Source organism: Saccostrea cucullata, unplaced genomic scaffold (assembly GCF_032062105.1).
Source record: "Saccostrea cucullata isolate Sc308-1 unplaced genomic scaffold, CSIRO_AGI_Scuc_v1 ctg1789, whole genome shotgun sequence".
Taxonomy (NCBI): Eukaryota; Metazoa; Mollusca; class Bivalvia; order Ostreida; family Ostreidae; genus Saccostrea; species Saccostrea cuccullata.
The window spans coordinates 84,866-108,847 of record NW_026938214.1 but is presented as its reverse complement, the minus strand read 5'-3'; the positions used below and the strand labels follow the sequence as shown (position 1 = coordinate 108,847).

Sequence of the window (23,982 nt, the reverse complement as noted above, 5' to 3'; positions counted from 1 at the left end):
TCCGTTGTCTCGTGTTTTGTTGAATTGTAGGCGTTGACTAAAGGTAAAACATAAGTTTTCCAATCGTGCTTCTGTTCACTGTCTAACGTCCCTAACATCTTCAGCAATGTCTGGTTGAACCTTTCAACTTGCCCATTTCCCATAGGGTGGTATGGAGTTGTTCTGCTCTTCTTTACTCCAGCAATCTTACAGAGTTCCTTGATAACCGAACTTTCAAAGTTTCTACCCTGGTCTGAATGTATACGCTCAGGGAAACTGTAATGGCAGATGAAATGTTCGTAAAGTACCTTAGCCGTAGCAGATGCTAATTGGTTCCTGGTCGAAATAGCCACCGCATACCTCGTAAAGTGGTCTATACAAAATCTCAAGGATCCGTCTGACTTTCTACAGAGAACAACGTTAGAACAGTAAGGACTACTCGACTTCTTGATGGCCCCTGCCTCCAACATTTCTTTCAACGTCTGCCTAACTTCCTCAATCATACCAGGAGGAATGCGTCTATATGGTTCCTTGAAAGGTATTTATGTGGTTAGGTTTATCTTATGTATGACTACCTCTGTCCTCCCAAGGTCTGTAGGAGATGTAGCCATTTTGTTGCCATTTTCCAATAGTATGCAAAACTTGTTTTACCTCCCCCTTAGAGAGGTTTTCAGTGTTGACCTTCACCCCTAAATCTGCTAATGATCTGGTAGTGGAATCCTTCTTCTTGACTGGTTTGGTCTCTGCATGTTGTGGATTCCAGGTGTCTACTACTCTTACCTGACTCACACTACAGATGTTCGTCTTGGGTGGTATCTTAATAAACATTGAAGTTTTTATAAGATTTGTCGTTAATGTGCCTTTTTTTTTGTAAAAGTAACATATAAGCGATCATTTTATTTGCAGTAAAACTACCTGCATGTAAATGCTATCATTTACCTCTCTGAACTCCCCTGTTAGAATTAAAGACGTCAGTTATAAGTGTTTAAATAGTATATATGTCTTGTCTGAACTAATCTGAATTCAAAATCATGTTTAACCCTTTCACATTCAGGCATTTCTCGCTAGATTTAAAGGCTGGAATAAGATTTTTCTAAAATACTTCTTATATGAAAAATACAAACCTGAAGATACATGTATTTTATATGAAAAGATTTGTCTGGATTTAAAAAAAAAAAAAAATAATATTTGGGTTGCCATGGCAACCGTTTGCACACTGGTCAGAAAAAGAGCACAGATAGCAACATATTTATAATGAAAATAATTGAAAACTTGAATTTTATTCTTTACAGTTTTTGCTGAAAATTAAAATAGGCAAAACTAACCTTTTACACAAAGAGCCTCAACATTCATGTTTTCAAAAAATGGTATATTTTTATGGTAACCATGGGACACCTTTTAAGGTATTAGGGGTGTAATAGCCATGACTTTGCATATGAATAAATTAAGCATAGTTATAATGAACACCCTTTTTGGCAATATTTCCCTTAGTTTCATGCAAATTTGTCCATACATATTTCTTATGTGCTCATTTATGTAATGTACCTTCTCGCCAGTGGTGCACTCTTAATGGACAAAAGTTGATGTAATTTTCTAGTTAGCCAGAGAACAGTTTAATGTTTCATGTCTTAAACTGTAAAAATAAGCCCTAGGATTGTAGACATTCTATTTCTTTTAGTTCAAAGTTATCAGATATGATATGAATACTTATAATTGAGAGAACTTGTCTGCTTTCAGTGACAATTTTAACAATTATTTTTATAAAACCCTTTATAATATTCTGCCAAAGAAAAATATGGTAGGAATGATCAACAAGAAAACATTGTAAATTTTGTGTGACATGTACTTGTGATATTATAATCACAAAAAAGAATTATTCTATCCACAATATTTATGCATATTCTACTTCAGAGTGATGTACCCCCTAAAAATATAAGGCATTATTTTTTTGGTTAAGGGTAGGTTGTAATGAATGAACTAATGAGCTTGAGCATATATTAAGAAAAGATGATTGTCATACTCAACTCAATCAACTTAAGATTCATTTGTTCAGAAAACTGACCTCTTCTCACAGTGACCTTGACCTAGATAGGGTTTACAAAATAACCTACATTTTTGCAGTTCCCATGTGTATAAAGTTCTTCTTAGTTTATATTTACTTTACAATGAAGGCTAAAATATATCTGACCGATCGCGAAACACTGATCAAAGGGTTTTAAAAACAATATTGTGCCTCACATATATTATAAATTAATAAAATATGTATAAATAAATATGTTAAACACCCCCCCCCCTTTCCGACGCGGCTAAACTTATGCAAAAAATTAATAAATAAAAAATCCACAGGCATAAAATTCCCCCTGACCTTACCAAGAATAAATTATTTGTTTTCGTAACTGATATTATTTTTTTTTTTGTTAAAGTTCTAAACATATAATTACATTTTTTTTTACAGATCGATCTATTTTGATCATCTCGGATATTTCACGTACATGTATGATAACATTGATAACTTAACAAGACATTAATGTATGATGCATGAGTATCTAGATATTTTAAGTTTGTTTTGTCAATTATTTTTCTAGAAATCATTGATATTTCACAAATTCTTAAAATGATATAGCACGGCCACAGGATTGCACATTAACAGCATAGTACTGCATTATGTAGGGATTATATGTAATCAACATATATCGATTAATTGCAGATTCGTCAATAACGCCATGCTATTGATGTTGTAACATACATTTTTCTCTCAAACTGTTAGCTGATACTGTATTAAGAGAATCACAAAATTACAATGAAAAGTTACTTCTCACAGTCTGACCATTTATTTACAGTTTTTTGACAATGTTCAATTGCACACCTATTGCAGATAGGAAATATAATGATTACAATATTGTAGTCTCTCTGCTGACACCTTTTCAAGCAATTTGATGTCTTTTAAGCAACATGGCATGGCACTCCTTGTTTATTGAACAGCATTTGTGAGAAAGTTTCCTTCAGTAAGAGATCTATAGCCAAATGGGTGGTATAAAATGAATCTGTATACATGGAAGAATTCTGTATTCCTGTTTGAAGAGTTTCCTACTCAGTTGGATCACAAATTGTATGAAAGTCCTTTGGTTCATCTGTTAAGTTCTGTTTTCTCCTTGCCCGCGCAAAAAATACACAAGCATAAACCATTAATGGTATCTGCTAGTATCCGCAATTTGAAACCAAGATGTATTGGTTTTGGAGGTCCTTGTTTGCTCTGCTCCAATTTTGTATTGTTTAATGGACTTTTGATCTTGAGTACTGTTTGTTATTTTCATATACATGTACCGGTATTTCATTGTCACATTAATTCTATGTGAGAGCTGATGCTTTGATGCTACCATCCATTTGTCTCCAAATGCGTATTGCTAAAACAAGGCCCTGAATATAGATTTCACTAGTTCCAAAAGACAGTGCTCTGTTGTAATCATCTAAGTAAAAATGAAGTGATTTAATTAAAAATTTATATAAGTATTAATTTAGTTTATGATCAATTCCATTTCTGTCATTTTTAAAAAAGTTGCACAAAGAAGACTTGCAAAAATATTATTCTTATCCTGCATGCTGGGGTCAAAAACAAGGTTATTCTTGCCCTTCACTGTTAATCAATGTCAACTATTGATGTGCAAAAAATATGGGTATTACATAAGCATCCATTTAGCTTACAAAAAAAAATCGAACTGGTGATTAAGATTGTTTGTACAGATTGTGAGATATAGAAATTTCTTCATGAGAAACTTATTTGCTTACCTTAATCGGTATCAGCATGATTTGCAGAAAGGAAAAATAGTGATGCTCATGGGTGAGAAAACAACATCATATTTATACATGATACAGAGTTACTAGTATCTCTCCTATGTTTGGCTATTCACTACATATGTTTAGATTTGAATGCTCACAAATATGAAAATGAAAATGAAACAAACCATCTTACTGGATTTATTAAGCAAACCCGCACAAAAAAGATTTTTTGAAAATATGTATACATAAGTTAAAGTACATAATTTTAACACTATTTTGATTTAGTGTGACCCTGCTTATCTGACCCCCCCCCCTCCCCCTTTTACACTCTCATGTAACACTCTGACCCCATTTTGTGGCTGGACACGTAGTAGTTACCCTATATCATACTGTTTGTTATGAGTAGATACCCGATTGGCGTGGTCATAATGACACGAAGGAGCGTAGCTCCCGAGTTGTCATGATGACCACGCCCATCGGGTATCTACACATCATCAACAGTGTGATATGGGGTAAATGACTTGTACCATAGTTTTCAAAAATCATTCTTATTTAAGTCAGCTTAGGAATCGGAAGCACTGGTTCGCATGGTTGAAACATTAAGTGTTTGGTTTTAAAGATACATTTGGATTTAATATGATTTTACGATCCTTCGTGTCCTTCTACCCACGTCCATCGAATATAGGGTAAGTGATTTGTATACAATACTTTTCAAATTTTACTAAATATTTTGCGCTATTCTCAGCACTCAGGGTCCTTGGGCAGTAAGAGTTCTTCTTCCTGTCAACACCTCTGTTTATACTGTCCAACAGTGGGATTCAACTATTTACTTCTCACATCATATTTTCTTAATATCGATTATTTATCCCAACAACAATATTCTTGCAACTTGTGTTTATCCCCTTACAAGGCATATACACATTTCTATGCATGTAGCGTGAAAAACATGTATAGTGTAAACAAATATTCACAAATTTGTTAATACTGCAGATATTAAGGACTTCAAGTTCATTGGGATTAATCTGTTCCCTAAACTTTAACCTGGTCTCTTGTATGGAAAATATAGGTCAGATTCAGCATCCAAAGCAAGTCTGATATAGTTTCATCATCCATGCAAGTTTGGTTCAGGTAGGTCTTATAGTTACTTGGGAATGAAAATGTAGGTCAGATCCAGCATCCGAATCAAGTCTTGTAGTGTCCATCCCTAGATGCATCATCCATGCAAGTTTAGTTCGGGTAGATCTTATAGTTACTTGGGAATGAAAATGTAGGTCAGATCCAGCATCCGAAGCAAGTCTGGTAGTGTCCATCCCTAGATGCATCATCCATGTAAGTTTGGTTCAGGTAGGTCTTATAGTTACTTGGGAATGAACACGTAGGTCAGATCCAGCATCCGAAGCAAGTCTGGTAGTGTACATCCCTAGATGCATCATCCATGCAAGTTTGGTTTGGGTAGGGCTTATAGTTACTTGGTAATGAAAATGTAGGTCAGATCAAGCATCCGAAGCAAGTCTGGTAGTGTCCATCCCTAGATGCATCATCCATGCAAGTTTGGTTCGGGTAGGTCTTATAGTTACTTGGGAATGAAAATGTAGGTCAGATCCAGCATCTGAAGCAAGTCTGGTAGTGTCCATCTCTAAATGCATCATCCATGCAAGTTTGATCCGGGTAGGGCTTATAGTTATTTGGGAATGAACCTGCTCCAAAAACTTTAACCTGGTCATTCATCTTGGGAATGGACCTGCTCCAAAAACTTTAACCTGGTCACTCATCTGCAAAATGTAATTCAGATCCAGCATCTGAAGCAAGTATGGTAGTGTCCGTCCCTAAATGCATCATCCATGCAAGTTTGGTCTGGGTAGAGCTTATAGTTACTTTGGAATGGACATGCTCCAAAAACTTTAACCTAGTCACTAATCTAGAAAATGAAGGTCAGATCCAGCATCCGAAGCAAGTCTGGTAGTGTACATCCCTAGACGCATCATCCATGCAAGTTTGGTTCAGTTAGGGCTTATAGCTACTTAGGAATGGACTTGCTCCTAAAACTTTAACCTGGGACGCCGACGCTAACGCCGACGCCGACACCGACGCCAACGACAACGCCGAGGGTATAGCATAAGCTCATCTCGACTTCGTCGAGGTGAGCTAAAAATGGGATTTCTGAAATTTTTTCTTCACCTTTAACTCATGTTAAAGTATTAATGGCCGTTTTTAACTGTTATTTATAACAAAAGGCTGTATACAATTGAAAATTTTTACTCCTTTTTACTCTCCTAAATTTGGTATAACAAGCCCCTATGATTGTTCATTTAAAAACCGTGCATGATCCTTTTATACATAGTTCTTTTGTCCCGACTCGATGGGCGGAGTTATAGAAAAGTGTGGGTTATGTACAGAAAAACCCAAACTTTTAACAAAAGAAATCACACCTAACTATGGTACAATATCCTAAGGAGCACCATCATTTTAACAAACGTGCTTCCGCACTGTCATGGAATGCATGAATATTAATATTAATAACTAGACCTTTTTTAAGAGGATTGTTTAATTTAAACAATTTTTCAAACTGTTTTCTTGTTGTAGCAGAACCATAGCCCTGGGGTCAGGATATAATTATGGTATCTGCGTGATCAAGTGTTGATGGGTGCACTATTATTCCTGGTGGACCCCTACTCTCCCGACTGGTGGTCAAAATACACTATAACTTCATAATTCACTTTTAATATGTTCTAAGCAATACTTGAATTTACTTCATAAGTTACCTATGCACTTCTTCATCAGCGACCATTGTCAATGTTGCCCATGCTATTGGCATATAATAAAAATCAGAGCCACTGTATGATGATAGGTTTGGCATTATTTCATGGGTCAGAAACAGAAGAAAACTAACTGGTCTCTGGAATTTTCAGCTTCCTGTCTAAAATCACAAAGAATATTTGTATTGGTAGTAAAAAATTGAAATGAAGATACAAGAATTCAAGCTACTTTGTCTTGAAGATAAACAGACAATTGTGACAAAATAACTAATTGACTTTTATTTGTATCTTTATTATTGGAAAAAATTGTGTTCATTATCAAGCTAACTATAAAACTCAGATATTTTGCCTTAGTTTGTTTTTTTTAATACTAGAGTGAAGTAAATGGGATGAAAATAAAGTGCTGTATTTTTTACTACCTGTTTAAAAAACAAGCTCAATGCCAGGTCTGACAAGGAAGTTGATTTAAACCACAAGTTAAGAAAACCAGGGTTCTCTCATGCCTTCATTGCTGTCTTTCTGGATAGCTGTAAAGGGATGCTGACTAGCAGAGCTACATGTATCTGTACTCTGGGACAGTCAATCTGGGAACTGCTCTGAAACGATAAAACCCAAAACACGGATTTTCAAGAAACTGAAAGTATACTCTGCTTCTGGACTGTGTATAAAACTGAAAATTATCATATGGACATGGGAAATGCTTTCATAATAATCATGTAAAGCCCAATAATTTTAATTATATCAAGTGCCTGACTGACAAATATATTTCATTTGAAAATACAAAATTAATCAACCTTGTGAATATTGGTGAATAGATTAAAACAAGAATGGTAGTTGATTTTTCTTTTCAAGAACAACATATTGAACGAAATATTTAACAGTATAATGAAACAGGCACCTGTTTTTTCACACTCTGTCAGGCCATACATGACAGTAAACAGTATCCCTCGGATTGTACCTATTTATACATGGAAACAACATGAACAAAGTAAAACGATCTCTTAATTCACAAAATTATTGCACAACATAATCATCTTTCTAAGTGGCCACATTAAAAAAGTATTTCCTTGCTGTAGTGGATTTCTTTTCTCTCCGATATGTGTGCATGTATTTCAACGTATAACAGTAGAAAGATCTACTTTCACTTTGAAAATTACTTACCCGAAATGATAGGTGTGTAACGGGAGAGGAGAAAATGCAGCGGACCAGACCGGGATTCGAACCCGGGCCCCCTGAAACTCCGGTCAGGTGCTCTACCAACTGAGCTAACTGGCCACCGGCGATCGAACCCGGCTGACCGCCACATTCCTCCCTCCTTAAAGGTCTTTGGCCCTCCAAAGACCCCAACCCAAGCTCATCCCTGGCAGGTCTTTCACCTGTCAATTCCAGGGCATGGCACGGCACCAAATGTAACGGGAGAGGAGAAAATGCAGCGGACCAGACCGGGATTCGAACCCGGGCCCCCTGAAACTCCGGTCAGGTGCTCTACCAACTGAGCTAACTGGCCACCGGCGATCGAACCCGGCTGACCGCCACAGGTGTTTGATCATTCAAACTTTTCGTCATTTTCATCTGATTCTTCGACAAAATCTCCACTGATCAATAAATCAAGATAATCTACTCCATCTTCTCACAGAAAATGGCCATAATCCATATAATGTGCAGAAGTTAGTTGTTTATCTCTTCAACAACAATGCCGGAAGCGCTTACTGCGCCCTCTTTTTTCTTTCCCGCAAACCGCGCGAAAATTCAAATGTAATTAAGCTTTTCAATGTGGATTTTGAAAAGGATTTATTCAACTGACAACTTTATAAAATATACCAAATGAGAGGTACATTCTTCTACTTTTCAAAACTTAATCTACATTTTCCTATTCCGATTTTACTTTTTGTCGATACGTGTTTATAGTCGATTGTTTATGTTTTACGCCAATGCCAGTTTGACTACTGCATTAATCCCTAGAATTTTTCGATTCTTTCATTACATATCTGTAAAAAAATTATATCAATAGTTTCCTCAAAGTGTGAGCATTTTCAGGTAATAAGTTTTATGTCGAAACATTACTTCTATTTTTTGCAACAACGAGGAAAGTTGTAGAAAACTCACACTAATAAAAATCATAATTTCGGAGTTTTTTCTCGCAGTTATGTCAGAATTAACCGATAATTAAGACATAAAATATTTAAATCTTATAATTGTTTTGCATATAATTAAATTCTACGGAGTCTCACGATTAAAATGGTACCTGATTTTTTTAAAATCCGTTAATTCTAAGCGAAACTATTAATTTTTTTTAGCAACATGTCAGAAAAAAGAAGACTTATCGGTCAGTATTGACCGATACGAACGTGGAAGGGTTAGCGGGCGGATCTTTTGTTGTAATGAAGTTGCGTAAAACAATAGAGAAAAGATAAGGACACATAACAATGTGTTGAGGGCACAGTAGCAACTGTAGCAACTGCTAATGACAAAACACCGCTTAATTTTTATGAAATAAATGTATTATATGAACGTTAACTATTCTAAACTCTACCAAATCAAAGTGCCAAATTTATTACTATGGTAAATCATGCGCGGATCTGGAGAGGGGGGAGGGGGGGTTGGGGTTTGGGGGTCCAGACCCCTTGTCGGATTTGCAAGGTTATCAAAATTATATATTTAAGAAAGTAAAAAGTGACCTTGGACCCCCCCCCCCCCCTCTTGAAAAAGCAGACCCCTCTGGAAAACGCGGATTTGTGTTAAATTTGTATGGAAAGTCCAAGGTTCGAAGCATAGATTTGGAGATTTAGTTAACTATAGTATTTTTTGTTGGGGTAGATACAAGACATGTATGTCTCATCATAGTACGTTGAAAAAGCTTATTGATCAAAATAGAATTATACATGTATTCTGTTTGAAACAAGCCAAGTTTTAGTAAAACAAAGTTCAATATATACAATGGATTTAAAAACGGTAATTTGTTTATTCAGTTTCAGTATAATATATATGCAGAATTTAAACAATTTGTAAATAAAATAACAATCCTCTTAGTAGCTGGTTATATAGGTAGTTGATATCTACCATTGTTATACCTTTAAAAATTTGTTCCTATACAAATCTATACGAAAAAAGTCTAACATTTTAATGGTTTGCTGAGCAGGCATAAAAAAAAATCGATGTTGGACCGCTGAGTGAAATGTTGGACCGCTCGGAGAAACGTTGGACCGCTAACGTCACAGAATTGGCGGAGCTTAATCTCATTTTCATTCGTTGGTGTTAAACAGTGACACACCTGATGTTACTTTACGGAATATAGTACAAAATACATGTATGTCAACAACAGCAACAAAAAATGATAAAATGAAAGGTATAACAAAACATTTATTGACAAAGTTCTTGGGCAAAATGCGTTTTGTCGGACCCTCGAACCAAACTGTTTGCCTTTGGCCTAACGGCCTCAGGCAGATAGTTTGGTTCTTAGGTCTGACAAAACGCTTGCTGCCCTCGAATTCATTCAATAAATGTATATTACATTTTCAACAGTGAAATACTGTAATTTATTCTTTGAATAGAAATGATTTATTGTCACAGTGTGAAAGGGTATCAAAATAATATCCTTTCACAGTGCGGTAAAACTCTCGAGTTACCTTCCCAAAGGGAAAATCAAAGAAAACGTAATAAACAGAAAATTATGGCTGCAGGTTCTTTAGGGGCGTGGTTAATGTCTGTAGGAACAACGGGGCTGAATGGAGGGGCACTGTTTACTATCGGATCTATAGTGGGTGGATGTTAATGAAGATGCAAAAAACATCTATAAAACCTTTAAACTAATGACATATAATAGATTATCAGCCCTTAATTGTTTTTCAACTGAATGTAATACCATAAAACGAAGGTAATTAATTCAGACACTCTGTTAGTGAAAAATTAACATTTCTCGAGTTACGAAGTATAGCGAGAAATAATTGTCCTAACAACATGTAAACAAATTGTTTGAGTCGGAATGGAAGTCTTATACCGGGTAATTGTGTACTGAGTAATGGCCAATGGAAATGGGTTTTAAGTTATGACGTGTTCAAATGGGTTAAATAGATTTCTAGTAATCATTCTCTAGCGCATGCTCTACCCGAGCAAGTCAAAGTTTTGTAAATTATAATAAATGGCAATTTCTAATATTAGGTTTGTGAGAATGAGTCCGCCATTCATTTTGTTTACCTCGCAATATTGCTGCGGACTTACAGGCTTCCATAGTTTTTTCAACATAAATCAGGGCTGTTTTTTATGTATGGTTTTTCCTGGGCGGCGAGGGAAGCATAGTTCAATAGTTGTGTTTATTTTAATTTTGTATAAATTGATAGCTGTTTTATACTGCTTTGTTCATATTGTGTGGAAACAGTAAAGCCTAGCGTCATCTCACAGTGCGCTGAAATGCATACAAATATGTTGTTGTTTATGTCTCTGAAGTGAAATGTGGACTGATATATTAATCAAAGAACTGTAAATTAAGACTTGCAATTTTTATTGGCGTTTGTTGAGTGTGAACATTTGAGTCAGGCTGTGACAGAACGACATAATATAAAATAAGTTAATTGAAGATTGGATTGAGGCCGTATGCTAAAGGTACTTGGACACAGATTTGAAGTCAATATTTTTTCTATAATATTACGACATATATATTTTAAAAGCATTTCACACAAAAATTAATTATAATTCTTATTTCATTCGAAAGTTATTAAAACTTGAAATTTTTTGGCGGGTTTGATTGACACATCCTTACACTTTCACAAAATTTAACCTTGTTCTTAATTCATAGGAAAAGTGGCAATCTTGTGGTGTATTAGTGAGAAATATTAAAACTTCTATCCAGAAAAATAGTTTTATTCCAAAGTACAAATGTTGGAAAGCAAAACTACCTCACAAGTATCGTCATTTTTAACTAAGGGTTGCTTACAGAGTTTAGCAAATCGAGCACACTCGTGTTATGTACACAGTTTTTGTAAACATGGCTCGAGTTCTGTTATTGTTTATATTTAGAATTTACCGGGTGCGATAAAATGTCTACGATTTCAATTTCTGCAGTTAATTTATTATATGAATATAATGATTTTAACAATTTTAAGGAACATTGATGTGTTAACATTTGAAAAATCCTTACGAAAATTTGTTCAGGAATTTCTGAAATATCACATATCAGGTTGATTGACGGTTATGATATAACATTAACCTGCAGGCATGTTTACGAGAATATCCTGAGATTGTTTGTTGAATCTTCCTTGGACCTTTTTTTTCAGGAAATTTTAGAAACCATCCCAAAATTAACTTCAGGTGTTTTAAAGCTCTCTTGTGAGTATACTAAACTAAGACGTCTTAAACAGTTACATCATAGAAATGCTGAAATCTGCAAACCTTTTTCAGGAATTAGAGAGAGAGTTTTTGTCTTTTTGGCTGTATAAATAGTTTAAGTTAAGTTCATTAAACTTTAATTAGATTTAAAATAAACGAAGAAAAAATATAAAATGCAAGCAATTCATCTGTGCCGCAGGACCTTTAAATATACATGGAGGAACATGTTAATGTTTATGTTAGTTAAATTGTTATTACAATTTATAAATGCAAAGAAACTGAATTGACAAATATGCGTTGTATTTTTAAAAAATAATTTTATATAAAAAAAATTACCTTAAATGTTGATTCTCAAGTAATTTCTTTCCCTTACTCTCGATATCACCAAACAGGATCTGTGGAAAATGTTAGACCTTTGTGGAATATGTTTATCTAAGCATGAAATAAGTAAACCTTACAAGATATATATTATGTAAAAAGTTTTCATTTCAGTACGAATTGAAAAAAAAACAACTAATGAACAACTCTTCTTATACACATGCTTCTTACACTACGAAACATATGTCGCATTTAAACATTCATTCTTTTCTTACATTTATAAACCTCGTCACTACGGAAAGGGGTACTCGGGCAGCCAGTTTCATTACATGTCTTCCAGTGCAAATAATCATCATGAGTTATGATTGGACAATGACCTATCAAAATAATCATTTCAATTAATAAAATAAAGAAATATGATGTTATAACATTTAATGTGTCAGCTAGTGGTTGTATGTTTAAAAATTATTTTTTGTAACTGATCTGATAAACTTGAAAATATATTAAGAAATGTAAACGCTAGAATAAATAAGAAGTGTCTTTTTAGTGATAATTATGACTGGAATGAAATGCCAGACTACTATAGGAACACTTTCTCCCATAACTTACCTTCACAGATATTCAAAACGCCTATGTCATATGTACTTTTTTCATTACCAGGATTAATTTTATTCTACATTTTCAGAGTATCAAACCTGTCTTTTAAACATGCAGCAGACTAACTTTAATATTTTTGTTGAATTATTAAGTAACGTTATCAAGATTATAAATCTTCCATATAAAATTCTCTTATGGTAGTTTATAGCTCCAATTGCTTGAAAGGAAAATGGTAATAAATATAATAAGTACAATTAATTGTAAAACAACTTTACGAATACAATTTGTGTTTCGAAAATGGACAAGTTGGACGTAGTGCCAAAGTTACATGTACGGATTTTAATTATTCTATAAAAGAATTTTATATGGAAAGGTTAATGAGAGATTCATGTGCAAGTATGTGTCTTTAAAACCACGACCCAATAAAAACATCAATGGAAAATATTTTAATCATTTACTGCGCAGCCTGTTAGAAATCAATACTGTTGAGGATGCAAAACTCTTTCTTCATTTCATTTCATGGAAAACCAATGAAAAATGAAAGTACAACAGCTTGGCATATATTCAAAACTGTTTTGAGACGGTTATCTAAAATAAATATAAATTGCCCCTTTTACCGCCTAATACTAATGTTCTCTCTAGACATTTCTCTTTTCTTGATTTTTCATCCTCGACAAGTAAACAGTGGTAGACATCTTTGCCCTGACAAACTTTCGTTTCAGATCTGGATTTCCATTCAGTTTCATTCACAGGACAATGAATTATTGACAGAACTCCTGGAAAAAGTACACATACTATTTCAAATGACCAATTATATTACATGTTACTATGGATTCATATGAAATAAGATGAGAGGCGTTTCTCTGACTTAATTATGACATGGCATACATGTTGGGTACAAAGTTGTTTACATGTATATACATGTTTAACTTACGAAAAATGTGGACGACAATTATTAGATGGGTTGTTAAATATTACATCTCCTTGTATAAGTTATGTGTTTTCGAGCAAATTCAACTATAAAAGAAGAGAATATAATTATTATTTCCTTAAGGAGGAGTTAATCTTTAAGGACATTAATGAGATCCATTTATCAAAGCCCACCTTTCTGATTAATTTTTTTATACTTACATGAATCAGTGGTCCTTCGGTATGCAAAGTAAAACACATAGAATACTTTTTTATGTCATTTCATTATAATAATTAATGGATATGAAAAATTAAAGGTCTTAAAATCAAGACTTGTCATCAATAAATGTTGCTATGATAAAAATTTATACAGAATTATGATAACGAAATCTGTATTTATACTACTGTCTTGGTAAGAAACACGAAAAATAAAAAAAGACGTACCTTTATATTGAAGTTTGCAGTCCAAGAAAGAAATATATGCGAAATTCGCAAGTGACGTATACATGGTACTTTCGTTTTATCATAATAAGCTAACTGAAGGCGGTTTTCTCCTTCATTTTTTTTTTAAATGCACGTCATCATTAAAAAGATTTACACTTTCATGCAGATTATACAATTGATCTCTTCAATTCTCCGCAGATCTTCTAAAGGCATTTCTTAATTAATGGCAAAGCAACATACCATGTCTATAATTAGATCACGGAAAATCCTTGCTTTGTTGACATGTCTAAAAATAGTTGACATTGAAAGGTTAAGAAATTCCACATGTTTCAAACACTTACATGACACCATTAATAAAAAAAATAAAATAAAAGACATATCAAAGATTCTTTTGAGATTGGTGAAACTGTTGGCTCGTGCGTATTAGATATCTCTGCAAAATAGCAAAAACTAAAATATTTACTTGTATTTTAATTAAACATGTAGATTTGTTTTGAAGTCTAATTAAACTTATTCGAAGTATTTCTATCTTTCAGCTTTTATCTTTACTTCATACTGCCGGTAAAACATAACAAATATCAATTTTATCATAGCAAACATAGAATGTCTTCATTGGTCATTTTTTATATCCTTTTTGGTTTGTTTTATTCATTTGTTTGGCACAAACGAAATAATTAAACCTAGCGAAAGTCTTGAATTTTTGCAGTTGATTTTAGTATGAGAATAGTTGAAAACTTAAAAATTCTAATCATATGCTTCAATGATCTACTCTACTGTGTGTCACATTCTTCTTGATAGACCTTTTCTGCAATAAGCATTTATTTAATCAGAAAAGACACGATCCCTTTCTGTATACAAAATGGATCCTTTAGTTGTCAACTTGAGAAGCAGTGTCGGGATTTGTTTGTTTGTTTGTTTGTTTGTTTTCTTACACTGGGAGTGGGTTCCGATGGAGCACTTAGTCTCTTACATTTACGTAAGACTTAGAAATGTTTTGAAGAGAAAATAATATTCTTATTTAAGTGTTTGTGTTTGGGGATTGTACAGAAGCCCAATAGTGCAAATGTAACACAATTGATATCCACAGCCGTGTTTAATTACATTGATACCTACAGTCATTTATCTTATTAGTGCTTTGATTAAATAAGACAAGCAAGTGTTTATAGGGCATAATAATCCCTATGCTTGTCTTAAGAAATGTGTATTATATATTAAAGATGAATTAGACAAGCAAGTGTTTATAGGGCACAATAATCCCTAAGCTTGTCTAAGGAATTTGTAAATTCCTTATTATAAATAAAATATTTACGATGTATATTTTTCATGTATTTATAGATATTGTGTTTCTCTTTAAATCAGTTTATAGGTCAGTACTGTACATTGTAAATTAAAATGTTAGATAATAATTTAGTCGGTCAAATCGGGTACTATTGCAAAATGACTTTCTTACATAATTCTTGGAGGAGTTTAAACACTTTCTATCTTAGCCAAGGAAACAAGAAGAAAACAGATAAACATATTACCGTTTATGGGTGAGAAAAATAAACTTCAATTAGTAAAAGTCAACCCCGAAGTATTAATACAAACATTAATATGGACATGGAAATGAACTCTCCATCTTCTACAAAGCAAATGATAAATATACGAATCTATTTTTGGATGCGAATCAATACCTTCCAATTATTAGAAGATTAACTTACTTTCAAAAAGTCATACTAAGGAATCCTTTCTTCGAACAAAAGACCGGAACAATGGACAAACACTCTCCGGTATAAATAGGAGGAACCGGGAGAGCCCAAAAAGACGGCTACTGAGATACCAAGAGAGTCACTGGACCCAGTAATTCCTCCCCTGAACTGGACTGGACTCTTGGGCTAAGTTTTTGGCAATTCCGAACTGTTAACTTTGACAAGACTTTGACTTTTATTCTACGAACTTTATTTGAAAACTATACGATCACTGTTGTTGTTGATGACTATATGTAACTTAATAAAATTTGGTAGAGAGTTTAATCATCTTGTCTTGATTCTAGCTCTGCTCCGTTACATAGAGTCATTTTTGGTGCACCGTGACCAAGGATCACAAAGGTTTGGAGAGATCTTTGCCAACGAACGGGTTGCCAGCTGCATCAAGGAAATTTCCTCAGTTGTTGGTAAGTACACAACTTTACTCCTGTATTTTTAGTTATGGCTGACCAAGAGTTTCTTGCCGCAGTACATGGGTTATCTTCAAAAATGGACAATTTGAATCAAAATTTAAAATCTAATCAAATTAAACAATTTGATGGTAATCCTAAAGAATTTAGGAGATGGATAAAATCTATTGAAAAATTTGCTTTATTAGAAAGAGTCCCGGAAGAAAAAAATAAATTAATTGCTTTTAAATCCAGTTCAGGGGCGGTTAGTGACTTTATTCATAGATATTTGACGGGGGACCCTAATGTAACATGGGATGTTTTAAAGGGGGAATTGTCTGTTCGTTTTGCGGATATAACAGACGCACAGCATGCATTTATGTTGCTTCGTCACATGAAGCAAGAGAAATCTGAAAATGTTCAGATTTATGCTGAACGCTTGCTTTCCCTCGCTGAACAAGCGTATGAAGGTCAAGAAGCTGGCAGAGTTACTGAAGGTAAACTAGTTGGGTTCTTTGTTGACGGGTTGTACTCTGACCGATTAAAATTAAAGGTCATGCGTGACAATCCACGCACTATGCAGGAAGCTATCAATTCTGCTAGGGCTGAACATAACTTGCAACAGCGTTTTCAGCTACGAACCGGTCGCACATATTTTGTCCCTCCAAGTAACACAGGGGAACCCATGGAAATTGATCATTATAGGCAAAGACGGGATAAAAGAAGGGAAAATTTTGACAGACCTAAAATACGACAATATGACAAAGATAAGGTTGCTCCAAAGAAAGTTTTTGTAATAGATCAAACTGCTCAGAAAAGAGAAATTGTTTGCTGGACTTGCAATAGAAAAGGACATATCAGTAGAGATTGTCCTACGAGAAAGGTCGAGGCCATAGATGCCACTGTAGGTGTTGAGGATGAACAATGGGAAGAGTTAAACTAGATAGCTCCGTCCAAAATGGGACCATTGGGGGAGCAAAAGTCGCAAACAAAAATGTAAAAAAAAAAACTACTTTAACAATCAATTCTATTGAAAATCCAAATTCTTGTATTATTAAAGTAAATAAACAAAGATTTAGACCTTTAATAGATACAGGCGCCTCTGTTTCCTTAGTCAGTTCAAATATTTATAGGTCCCTACCAAATCAAACAAAATTGTCAAAACCAAAAGTAAATTTAAAATCTGTAAATGGCGCTGATCTGAAAATTGACGGTTGTACAAACATTGAATTTCAAATAGGAGGTCTAACGCTAACTCATGAATTTTATGTTGTTCAAAATGTAAATAGGTCGTTTATTCTGGGTAGAGATTGGTTAGTGCAAAATGGTGTTAGACTTTATTTTGATCTTGGTAGTTTACGAATCGGGAAAACGTATGTTCCGATGGTAGAAGATATTCACATAGCCTCAATCCTAAGAGCTTCCAAAAGGACAATCTTAAAACCTCAGTAGGCGACTATCTGCTTTGCGAAACATCGCGATCACGCGAATTTTCAAAATAAATCCATTCAAATAAGTGCAATTGAAAAGGGATTTAAAAGCGAAGAACCAGGGCTAATGATAGGAAATGCAATTGCTAAAACCAAACAATCGCGTAAAATCCCTGTCTTAATAGTGAATAATACAAATAAAACGTTCAAAATTAAAAGAGGTTGTGTAGTCGGCCGAATTGATGTCGTTGATGAGAAAACAATTGAAACAATAAATGAAATAAAGAGCGGAAAACAAATTGACAAAACTTCTATTGAGTTACTTACGGAATTAGACGTTTCTCCAGAGCATAAAGAAATGATCTTTGAAAATCTGGTAAAGCAAAATAAAGATTTATTTGCTCAAACGGACGCTGAGTTAGGACATACAAATACGGTCAACATGAAAATCGATACTGGTGATCATTCACCCATAAAAATGAAACCGTACCGGACACCTTTAAATAAAAGGGCAATTGTTGACAAAGCGATAGATGAAATGTTAAGTGCAAATATTGTCAAAAGGTCAAAATCACCTTGGAGTTTTCCTATTGTGGTAGTGGATAAGAAAGACGGATCGAAACGCTTTTGTGTTGATTTCAGACAATTAAATAAGATCACAAAAACAAATTCTTTCCCTTTACCTTTAATTGATGATTTATTGGATCAGTTGGGAAAAGCTACTTATTTCACTTCATTAGATCTTAAATCAGGATATTGGCAAGTACTTATGGATGAGAAAGATAAAGAAAAGACTGCATTTGTTTGTCATAGAGGGTTATTTGAGTTCAATGTAATGCCTTTCGGACTATGTAATGCACCGCAAATATTTTCAGAATTAATGTCTGTAGTTTTACAAGATCTGGGATCTTTTGCGTTAGCATATTTAGATGACATACTAATTTTCTCAAGAAGTATTGAAGATCATGAAAAACATATTCAAATTGTTTTTGATAGATTGAGAAAATACAGTTTAAAATTAAAAGCAAAGAAATGTAGCTTTGTGAAAGAACAAACAAAATATTTGGGGTTTGTAATTGACAAAAACGGAGTAAAACCTGACCCTGATAAAGTTTCAGCAATCCGTACTTTGGTATGTGCAGTTATTACCGGCGATTTATTCCAAACTTTTCAAAAATCGCAGAACCGCTAATAGATTTGACAAAGAAATACTCGAGATTTAAATGGACCAACAAATGTCAACAATCATTTGATTTTCTAAAAGAAAGTTTAACAATTGTACCTCTATTGGCTTTTCCGGATATAAATAAAGAGTACATTCTGTATACTGACGCTTCAGATACAGCTATCGGCGCATGTCTTGTTCAACCGTGCGACAATATTGATCAAGTAAACATACCAGGTGTTAAGAATGAAAAACCTTTGTATTATTCATCTCATAAGTTAAGTGATACACAAACACGCTGGTCAACTGTAGAAAAAGAAGCTTTCGCTATTCACTTCGCGTTACAAAAATTAGACCATTATTTACACAACGCAAAGTTTGTAATTCGCACTGATCATAAGCCATTGAAATACATATTAGACGCGCCTATGAAAAATAAGAAAATTCAATTGTGGGCACTGGGAATTTCAGGTTATAATTGTCAAATCGAGTATTTACCGGGAACTGAAAATACATGTGCAGATTTGTTGTCAAGAACACCAATTGAAAATTGTAAAAACAATTCAAACGCAGATAAAATAGTTCAAAATAATGAACCTGACGTACATGAAAACTCTCTTGAAATAAACTTTATCAATTCTAATGCGATAAATCCGAAAGATTACGCGAGATGCGATATTGAAGAACCAGATATTCCTTTTAAACCACAATTAACTTTGAATGGAAGTGAAGAAACAGAAGTTGATGTGTCTAAAGAACAATCAAAAGATCCCGAAATAGTTCAAATCATGAAAAACATACAAAGCGGACAAGCTAAGAAATCAGTTGGGGACAAACATCTAATTATCGAAGATGTATTATATCATTTATCAAATCCAGATAATGACCCAGTCTTAAGATTGTATGTACCTAAACATTATCAATCAGGGGTAATTAAACAATACCATGATGACAATGGGCATTTGGGGATTGATAAAACATTTGACGCGATTATGCAAAAATATTACTGGCCTAACCTGTACAGAGAATTGTATGATTATGTTAGCAAGTGTGTTACCTGTGCAACGCGTAATCTAAAGAAAATACGCGCCCCAGTTCAAGAAACGGACATTCCGCCCTTCCCTTTTGCTAAAATTGGGTTAGATCTATCAGGTCCTTATCCGAAGTCTTTATCGGGAAACAAGTATATTCTGGGATTTGTAGATTTATATTCAGGGTGGGCAGAGGCCTTTGCTGTTCCAGATAAGACGGCTGCAACTATTGCACATCTTATTATAGAGGAAATATTACCTAGATATGGTGCTCCCTTGCAAATTATTACTGACAATGGTACATAAAACGAAAATAAACTTGTAAAAGAGACGTTAGAAGAATTAAACATCACTCATGTTAAAACGTCCTATTACCATCCTCAAAGCAATGCAAAAGTAGAACGGTTCCATAGAACGCTTCATGATGTCCTTGCAAAGAAATTAGAAGATAATTTAACAACTTGGGACATATTTTTAAATCAAACTTTGGCAGCAATTCGGTTTAATATCAGTGAGTCCTCAGGTTTTTCACCATTCTACTTACTTTACAGTCGCGATGTGGTTTTACCAATAGATAACATTTTAAAACCGCGACGTAGGTACATGGGAGAAGACCCTCATAAAATCGCTTTAGAACAACAACATAAAGCTTTTACATTAGTACACAGAATACTAAAACGGTCTAAACGAAGACAAGCTAAATATGCGAATAAAAATACAAAAGACGTGGAATTTAAAATTGGAGATCCCGTGTACTATAAAAATAATCATCGGCAAAGTAAACTTCAGTCTAAATGGAAACCATTCTATAGGATAATTGAACAAATCTCACCTGTTACCTTTAAAATCAAAAGTCAATTAGACGGCAAGGTCACTAAAGCACATAAAGAATTATTACGGTTAGCAAAGATTGATGAATGGGAACTACCAACGAACGAGCAAGGTAGACCGTTACGAAAAGCCGCTTATGTAATGCCTCCTGAATCGCAGTCCGATAATAATGATGACAATTCTGAAACAAATAATGAAGAACAAAATTCGGATAATGAATCGATTGATAATAATATGTCTGAAATTAATGATAATATGTCTGTAAATTCAGATAAGGATTCAGTTCATTCCGATTCAAATAAATCTATCAATAATTCATCGAGCGATGACAGTGAGGATAATATTCCGCTGGCAAAATTAGCTAAAAAATATCGCAAGGAGAGAGATAATTCTTCATCCGAAGATGATATTCCATTATTTGAATTATCAAAACGTTTAGAGCAAGCAAAGAATACTGAAAATTTACAAAATGACACTCAGAGCGAAACGGAATTGAAAACAGATCGAAGTGATGATACTTCTGAAAGTAGCCATAGTTCATTTATGGAGATAAATGAATGTAAGAAACATCTAACGAAGGAATTAAAGAAACGCTGTCCATCTTCAAAAACTAATGTGAAACAACTGTTACGAACAATAGCTGATTTATTATAAAATTAAAGAGTATATAACATATAATAATGACTGTAATTAAAAGGAATCTATCAATCTCAACTCGGACAAAATAACCTTGTGTAAAATTTGAAAAAAAATATTATGCTAGAATAGAAAATATTGTACCATTTCCTATTCAGTTAAAAACAAACCTGATGTATATCAAAAAATATAAATATATGTAATAAAAAAAATATCTTGAAAATATTTTGTAACCAATTGTAATATTATCTTCTATAAAGATTAAATTTTGTGAAACATACACATGCAACCATTCGGACAAAATTACAAGACCTTGAGACTGTACCTATGGACAGACTTGTTAAGGATTAACTCAAAGAGAAAATATTGACCCCACTTCTCCTTTTAAATATTGGCCAAATTGGGTCTATGCTATTCTGGGACTTGGGATTGCCCTTGTTTTAGGGTTGGGTATATCGTAAGAAGCGTTGGTCAGCTAGGCTATGGCAGGGTGTAAAGAGTATCAAAAGATCTGGTGTCGCAACTGAAGAGTTTCCATTGGTGACGATTAATTCGTCTGGCGCAGGTGACGTTGGCAGGGATTTGAAACCTTCTGCACCAATGATGACCTCTGGTGATGGATACGAGATAGATAAAGATACCATCAAAAAGCTCTATCCAAATGTTACTGCGAATATACAGTAAGTCGATCCCTCTCGTTAGAGCCGAGGATTGTGAATATTGAACTTTTACATTTTTTTTTTAAATGAAACTTATGAACAATTTGTAAGTCGATCCCTCCTTCGTGGAGCCGAGGATCGTGAATAGTGGACATTTATTTATTCTTATATATATATATATATATATATATATATATATATATATATATATATATATATATATATATATATATATATATATATATATATATATATATATATAGACGTGATTTTGTGATTTTATCTCCATAGAAACTAGTTACCGTATACCTTATCTACATAGAAACTAGTTACCGTATACCTGAAGGATTTATCCTACAATATATATTCGTCTTCTACTGTGAGATGTTTGGAAAACCAATTGTGTTTCAACTTATATATATATCTACGCGAGTATGAATTAAACTTAATTCATCTCTAGTAAGGGAGGAATGTAACACAATTGATATCCACAGCCGTGTTTAATTACATTGATACCTACAGTCATTTATCTTATTAGTGCTTTGATTAAATAAGACAAGCAAGTGTTTATAGGGCATAATAATCCCTATGCTTGTCTTAAGAAATGTGTATTATATATTAAAGATGAATTAGACAAGCAAGTGTTTATAGGGCACAATAATCCCTAAGCTTGTCTAAGGAATTTGTAAATTCCTCATTATAAATAAAATATTTACGATGTATATTTTTCATGTATTTATAGATATTGTGTGTTTCTCTTTAAATCAGTTTATAGGTCAGTACTGTACATTGTAAATTAAAATGTTAGATAATAATTTATTCGGTCAAATCGGGTACTATTGCAAAATGACTTTCTTACATAATTCTTGGAGGATTTTAAACACTTTCTCTCTTAACCAAGGAAACAAGAAGAAAACAGATAAACATATTACCGTTTATGGGTGAGAAAAATAAACTTCAATTAGTAAAAGTCAACCCCAAAGTATTAATACAAACATTAGTATGGATATGGAAATGAACTCTCCATCTTCTACAAAGGAAATGATAAATATACGAATCTATTTTTGGATGCGAATCAATACCTTCCAATTATTAGGAGATTAACTTACTTTCAAAAAGTCATACTAAGGAATCCTTTCTTCGAACAAAAGACCAGAACAATGGACAAACAATCTCCGGTATAAATAGGAGGAACCGGGAGAGCCCCAAAAGACGGCTACTGAGATACCAAGAGAGTCACTGGACCCAGTAATTCCTCCCCTGAACTGGACTGGACTCTTGGGCTAAGTTTTTGGCAATTTGACAAGACTTTGACTTTTATTCTACGAACTTTATTTGAAAACTAAACGATCACTGTTGTTGTTGATGACTATATGTAACTTAATAAAATTTGGTAGAGAGTTTAATCATCTTGTCTTGATTCTAGCTCTGCTCCGTTACACAAACCGAAATTATTAAATAAAGAAAAACGAAATTATTAGATAAAGAAAAGCGAAATTATTAAATAAAGAAAAACGAAATTATTAGATAAAGAAAAGCGAAATTATTAAATAAAGAAAAACGAAATTATTAGATAAAGAAAAGCGAAATTATTAAATAAAGAAAAACGAAATTATTAGATAAAGAAAAGCGAAATTATTAAATAAAGAAAAACGAAATTATTAGATAAAGAAAAGCGAAATAATTAAATAAAGGAAACAAAATTATTACATAAAGGAACACAAAATTATTACATAAAGGAAAATAAAATTATTAAATGAAGAAAAACGAATTATTGAATAAAGAAAAACGACATTTATAAATGGAGAACTGCACTAAAATACGGAATTTATAGATGTGCATGATAAAGGCCTGAACCCATGAACCATTCCATAAAGCGCACGTGTTATAAAGCATCACTTAGAAATTCTTTAGACCTTATATTGTTTCGACATTACAAACGTTTGGGGGGAATGAAAAATTAAAAAAAGAGAAAGTAATATCAAATTAACAAA

The 23,982-nt window shown here is 33.6% G+C and overlaps 2 protein-coding genes and 1 long non-coding RNA gene across 3 annotated transcripts; 2 read left to right on the top strand and 1 right to left on the bottom strand.

Annotated features, from left to right (window-relative positions):
* Positions 1–12,408: 12,408 nt before the first annotated feature.
* On the bottom strand, positions 12,409–14,163 carry LOC134249632 (uncharacterized). Its single transcript, XR_009988333.1, has 4 exons — positions 14,103–14,163; positions 13,684–13,766; positions 13,367–13,525; positions 12,409–12,529 (listed from the first exon to the last, which is right to left on the bottom strand). It is a non-coding gene; the product is annotated as an uncharacterized LOC134249632 (long non-coding RNA).
* A 2,125-nt stretch (positions 14,164–16,288) lies between these two features.
* LOC134249630 (uncharacterized) lies at positions 16,289–17,179 on the top strand. The gene has a single exon (XM_062731968.1). The coding sequence runs from the start codon at positions 16,289–16,291 to the stop codon at positions 17,177–17,179; it is 891 nt and encodes a 296-aa protein (XP_062587952.1).
* Positions 17,180–20,465: 3,286 nt separating this feature from the next.
* Positions 20,466–21,347, top strand: LOC134249631 (superoxide-generating NADPH oxidase heavy chain subunit C-like). Its single transcript, XM_062731969.1, has one exon. The coding sequence runs from the start codon at positions 20,466–20,468 to the stop codon at positions 21,345–21,347; it is 882 nt and encodes a 293-aa protein (XP_062587953.1).
* The last annotated feature ends 2,635 nt before the right edge of the window (positions 21,348–23,982 follow it).

Coding starts and splice junctions, on each gene's coding strand:
- LOC134249630 (XM_062731968.1), top strand. CDS start 16,289: ATGGCTGACCAAGAGTTTCTTGCCGCAGTACATGGGTTATCTTCAAAA.
- LOC134249631 (XM_062731969.1), top strand. CDS start 20,466: ATGGGAGAAGACCCTCATAAAATCGCTTTAGAACAACAACATAAAGCT.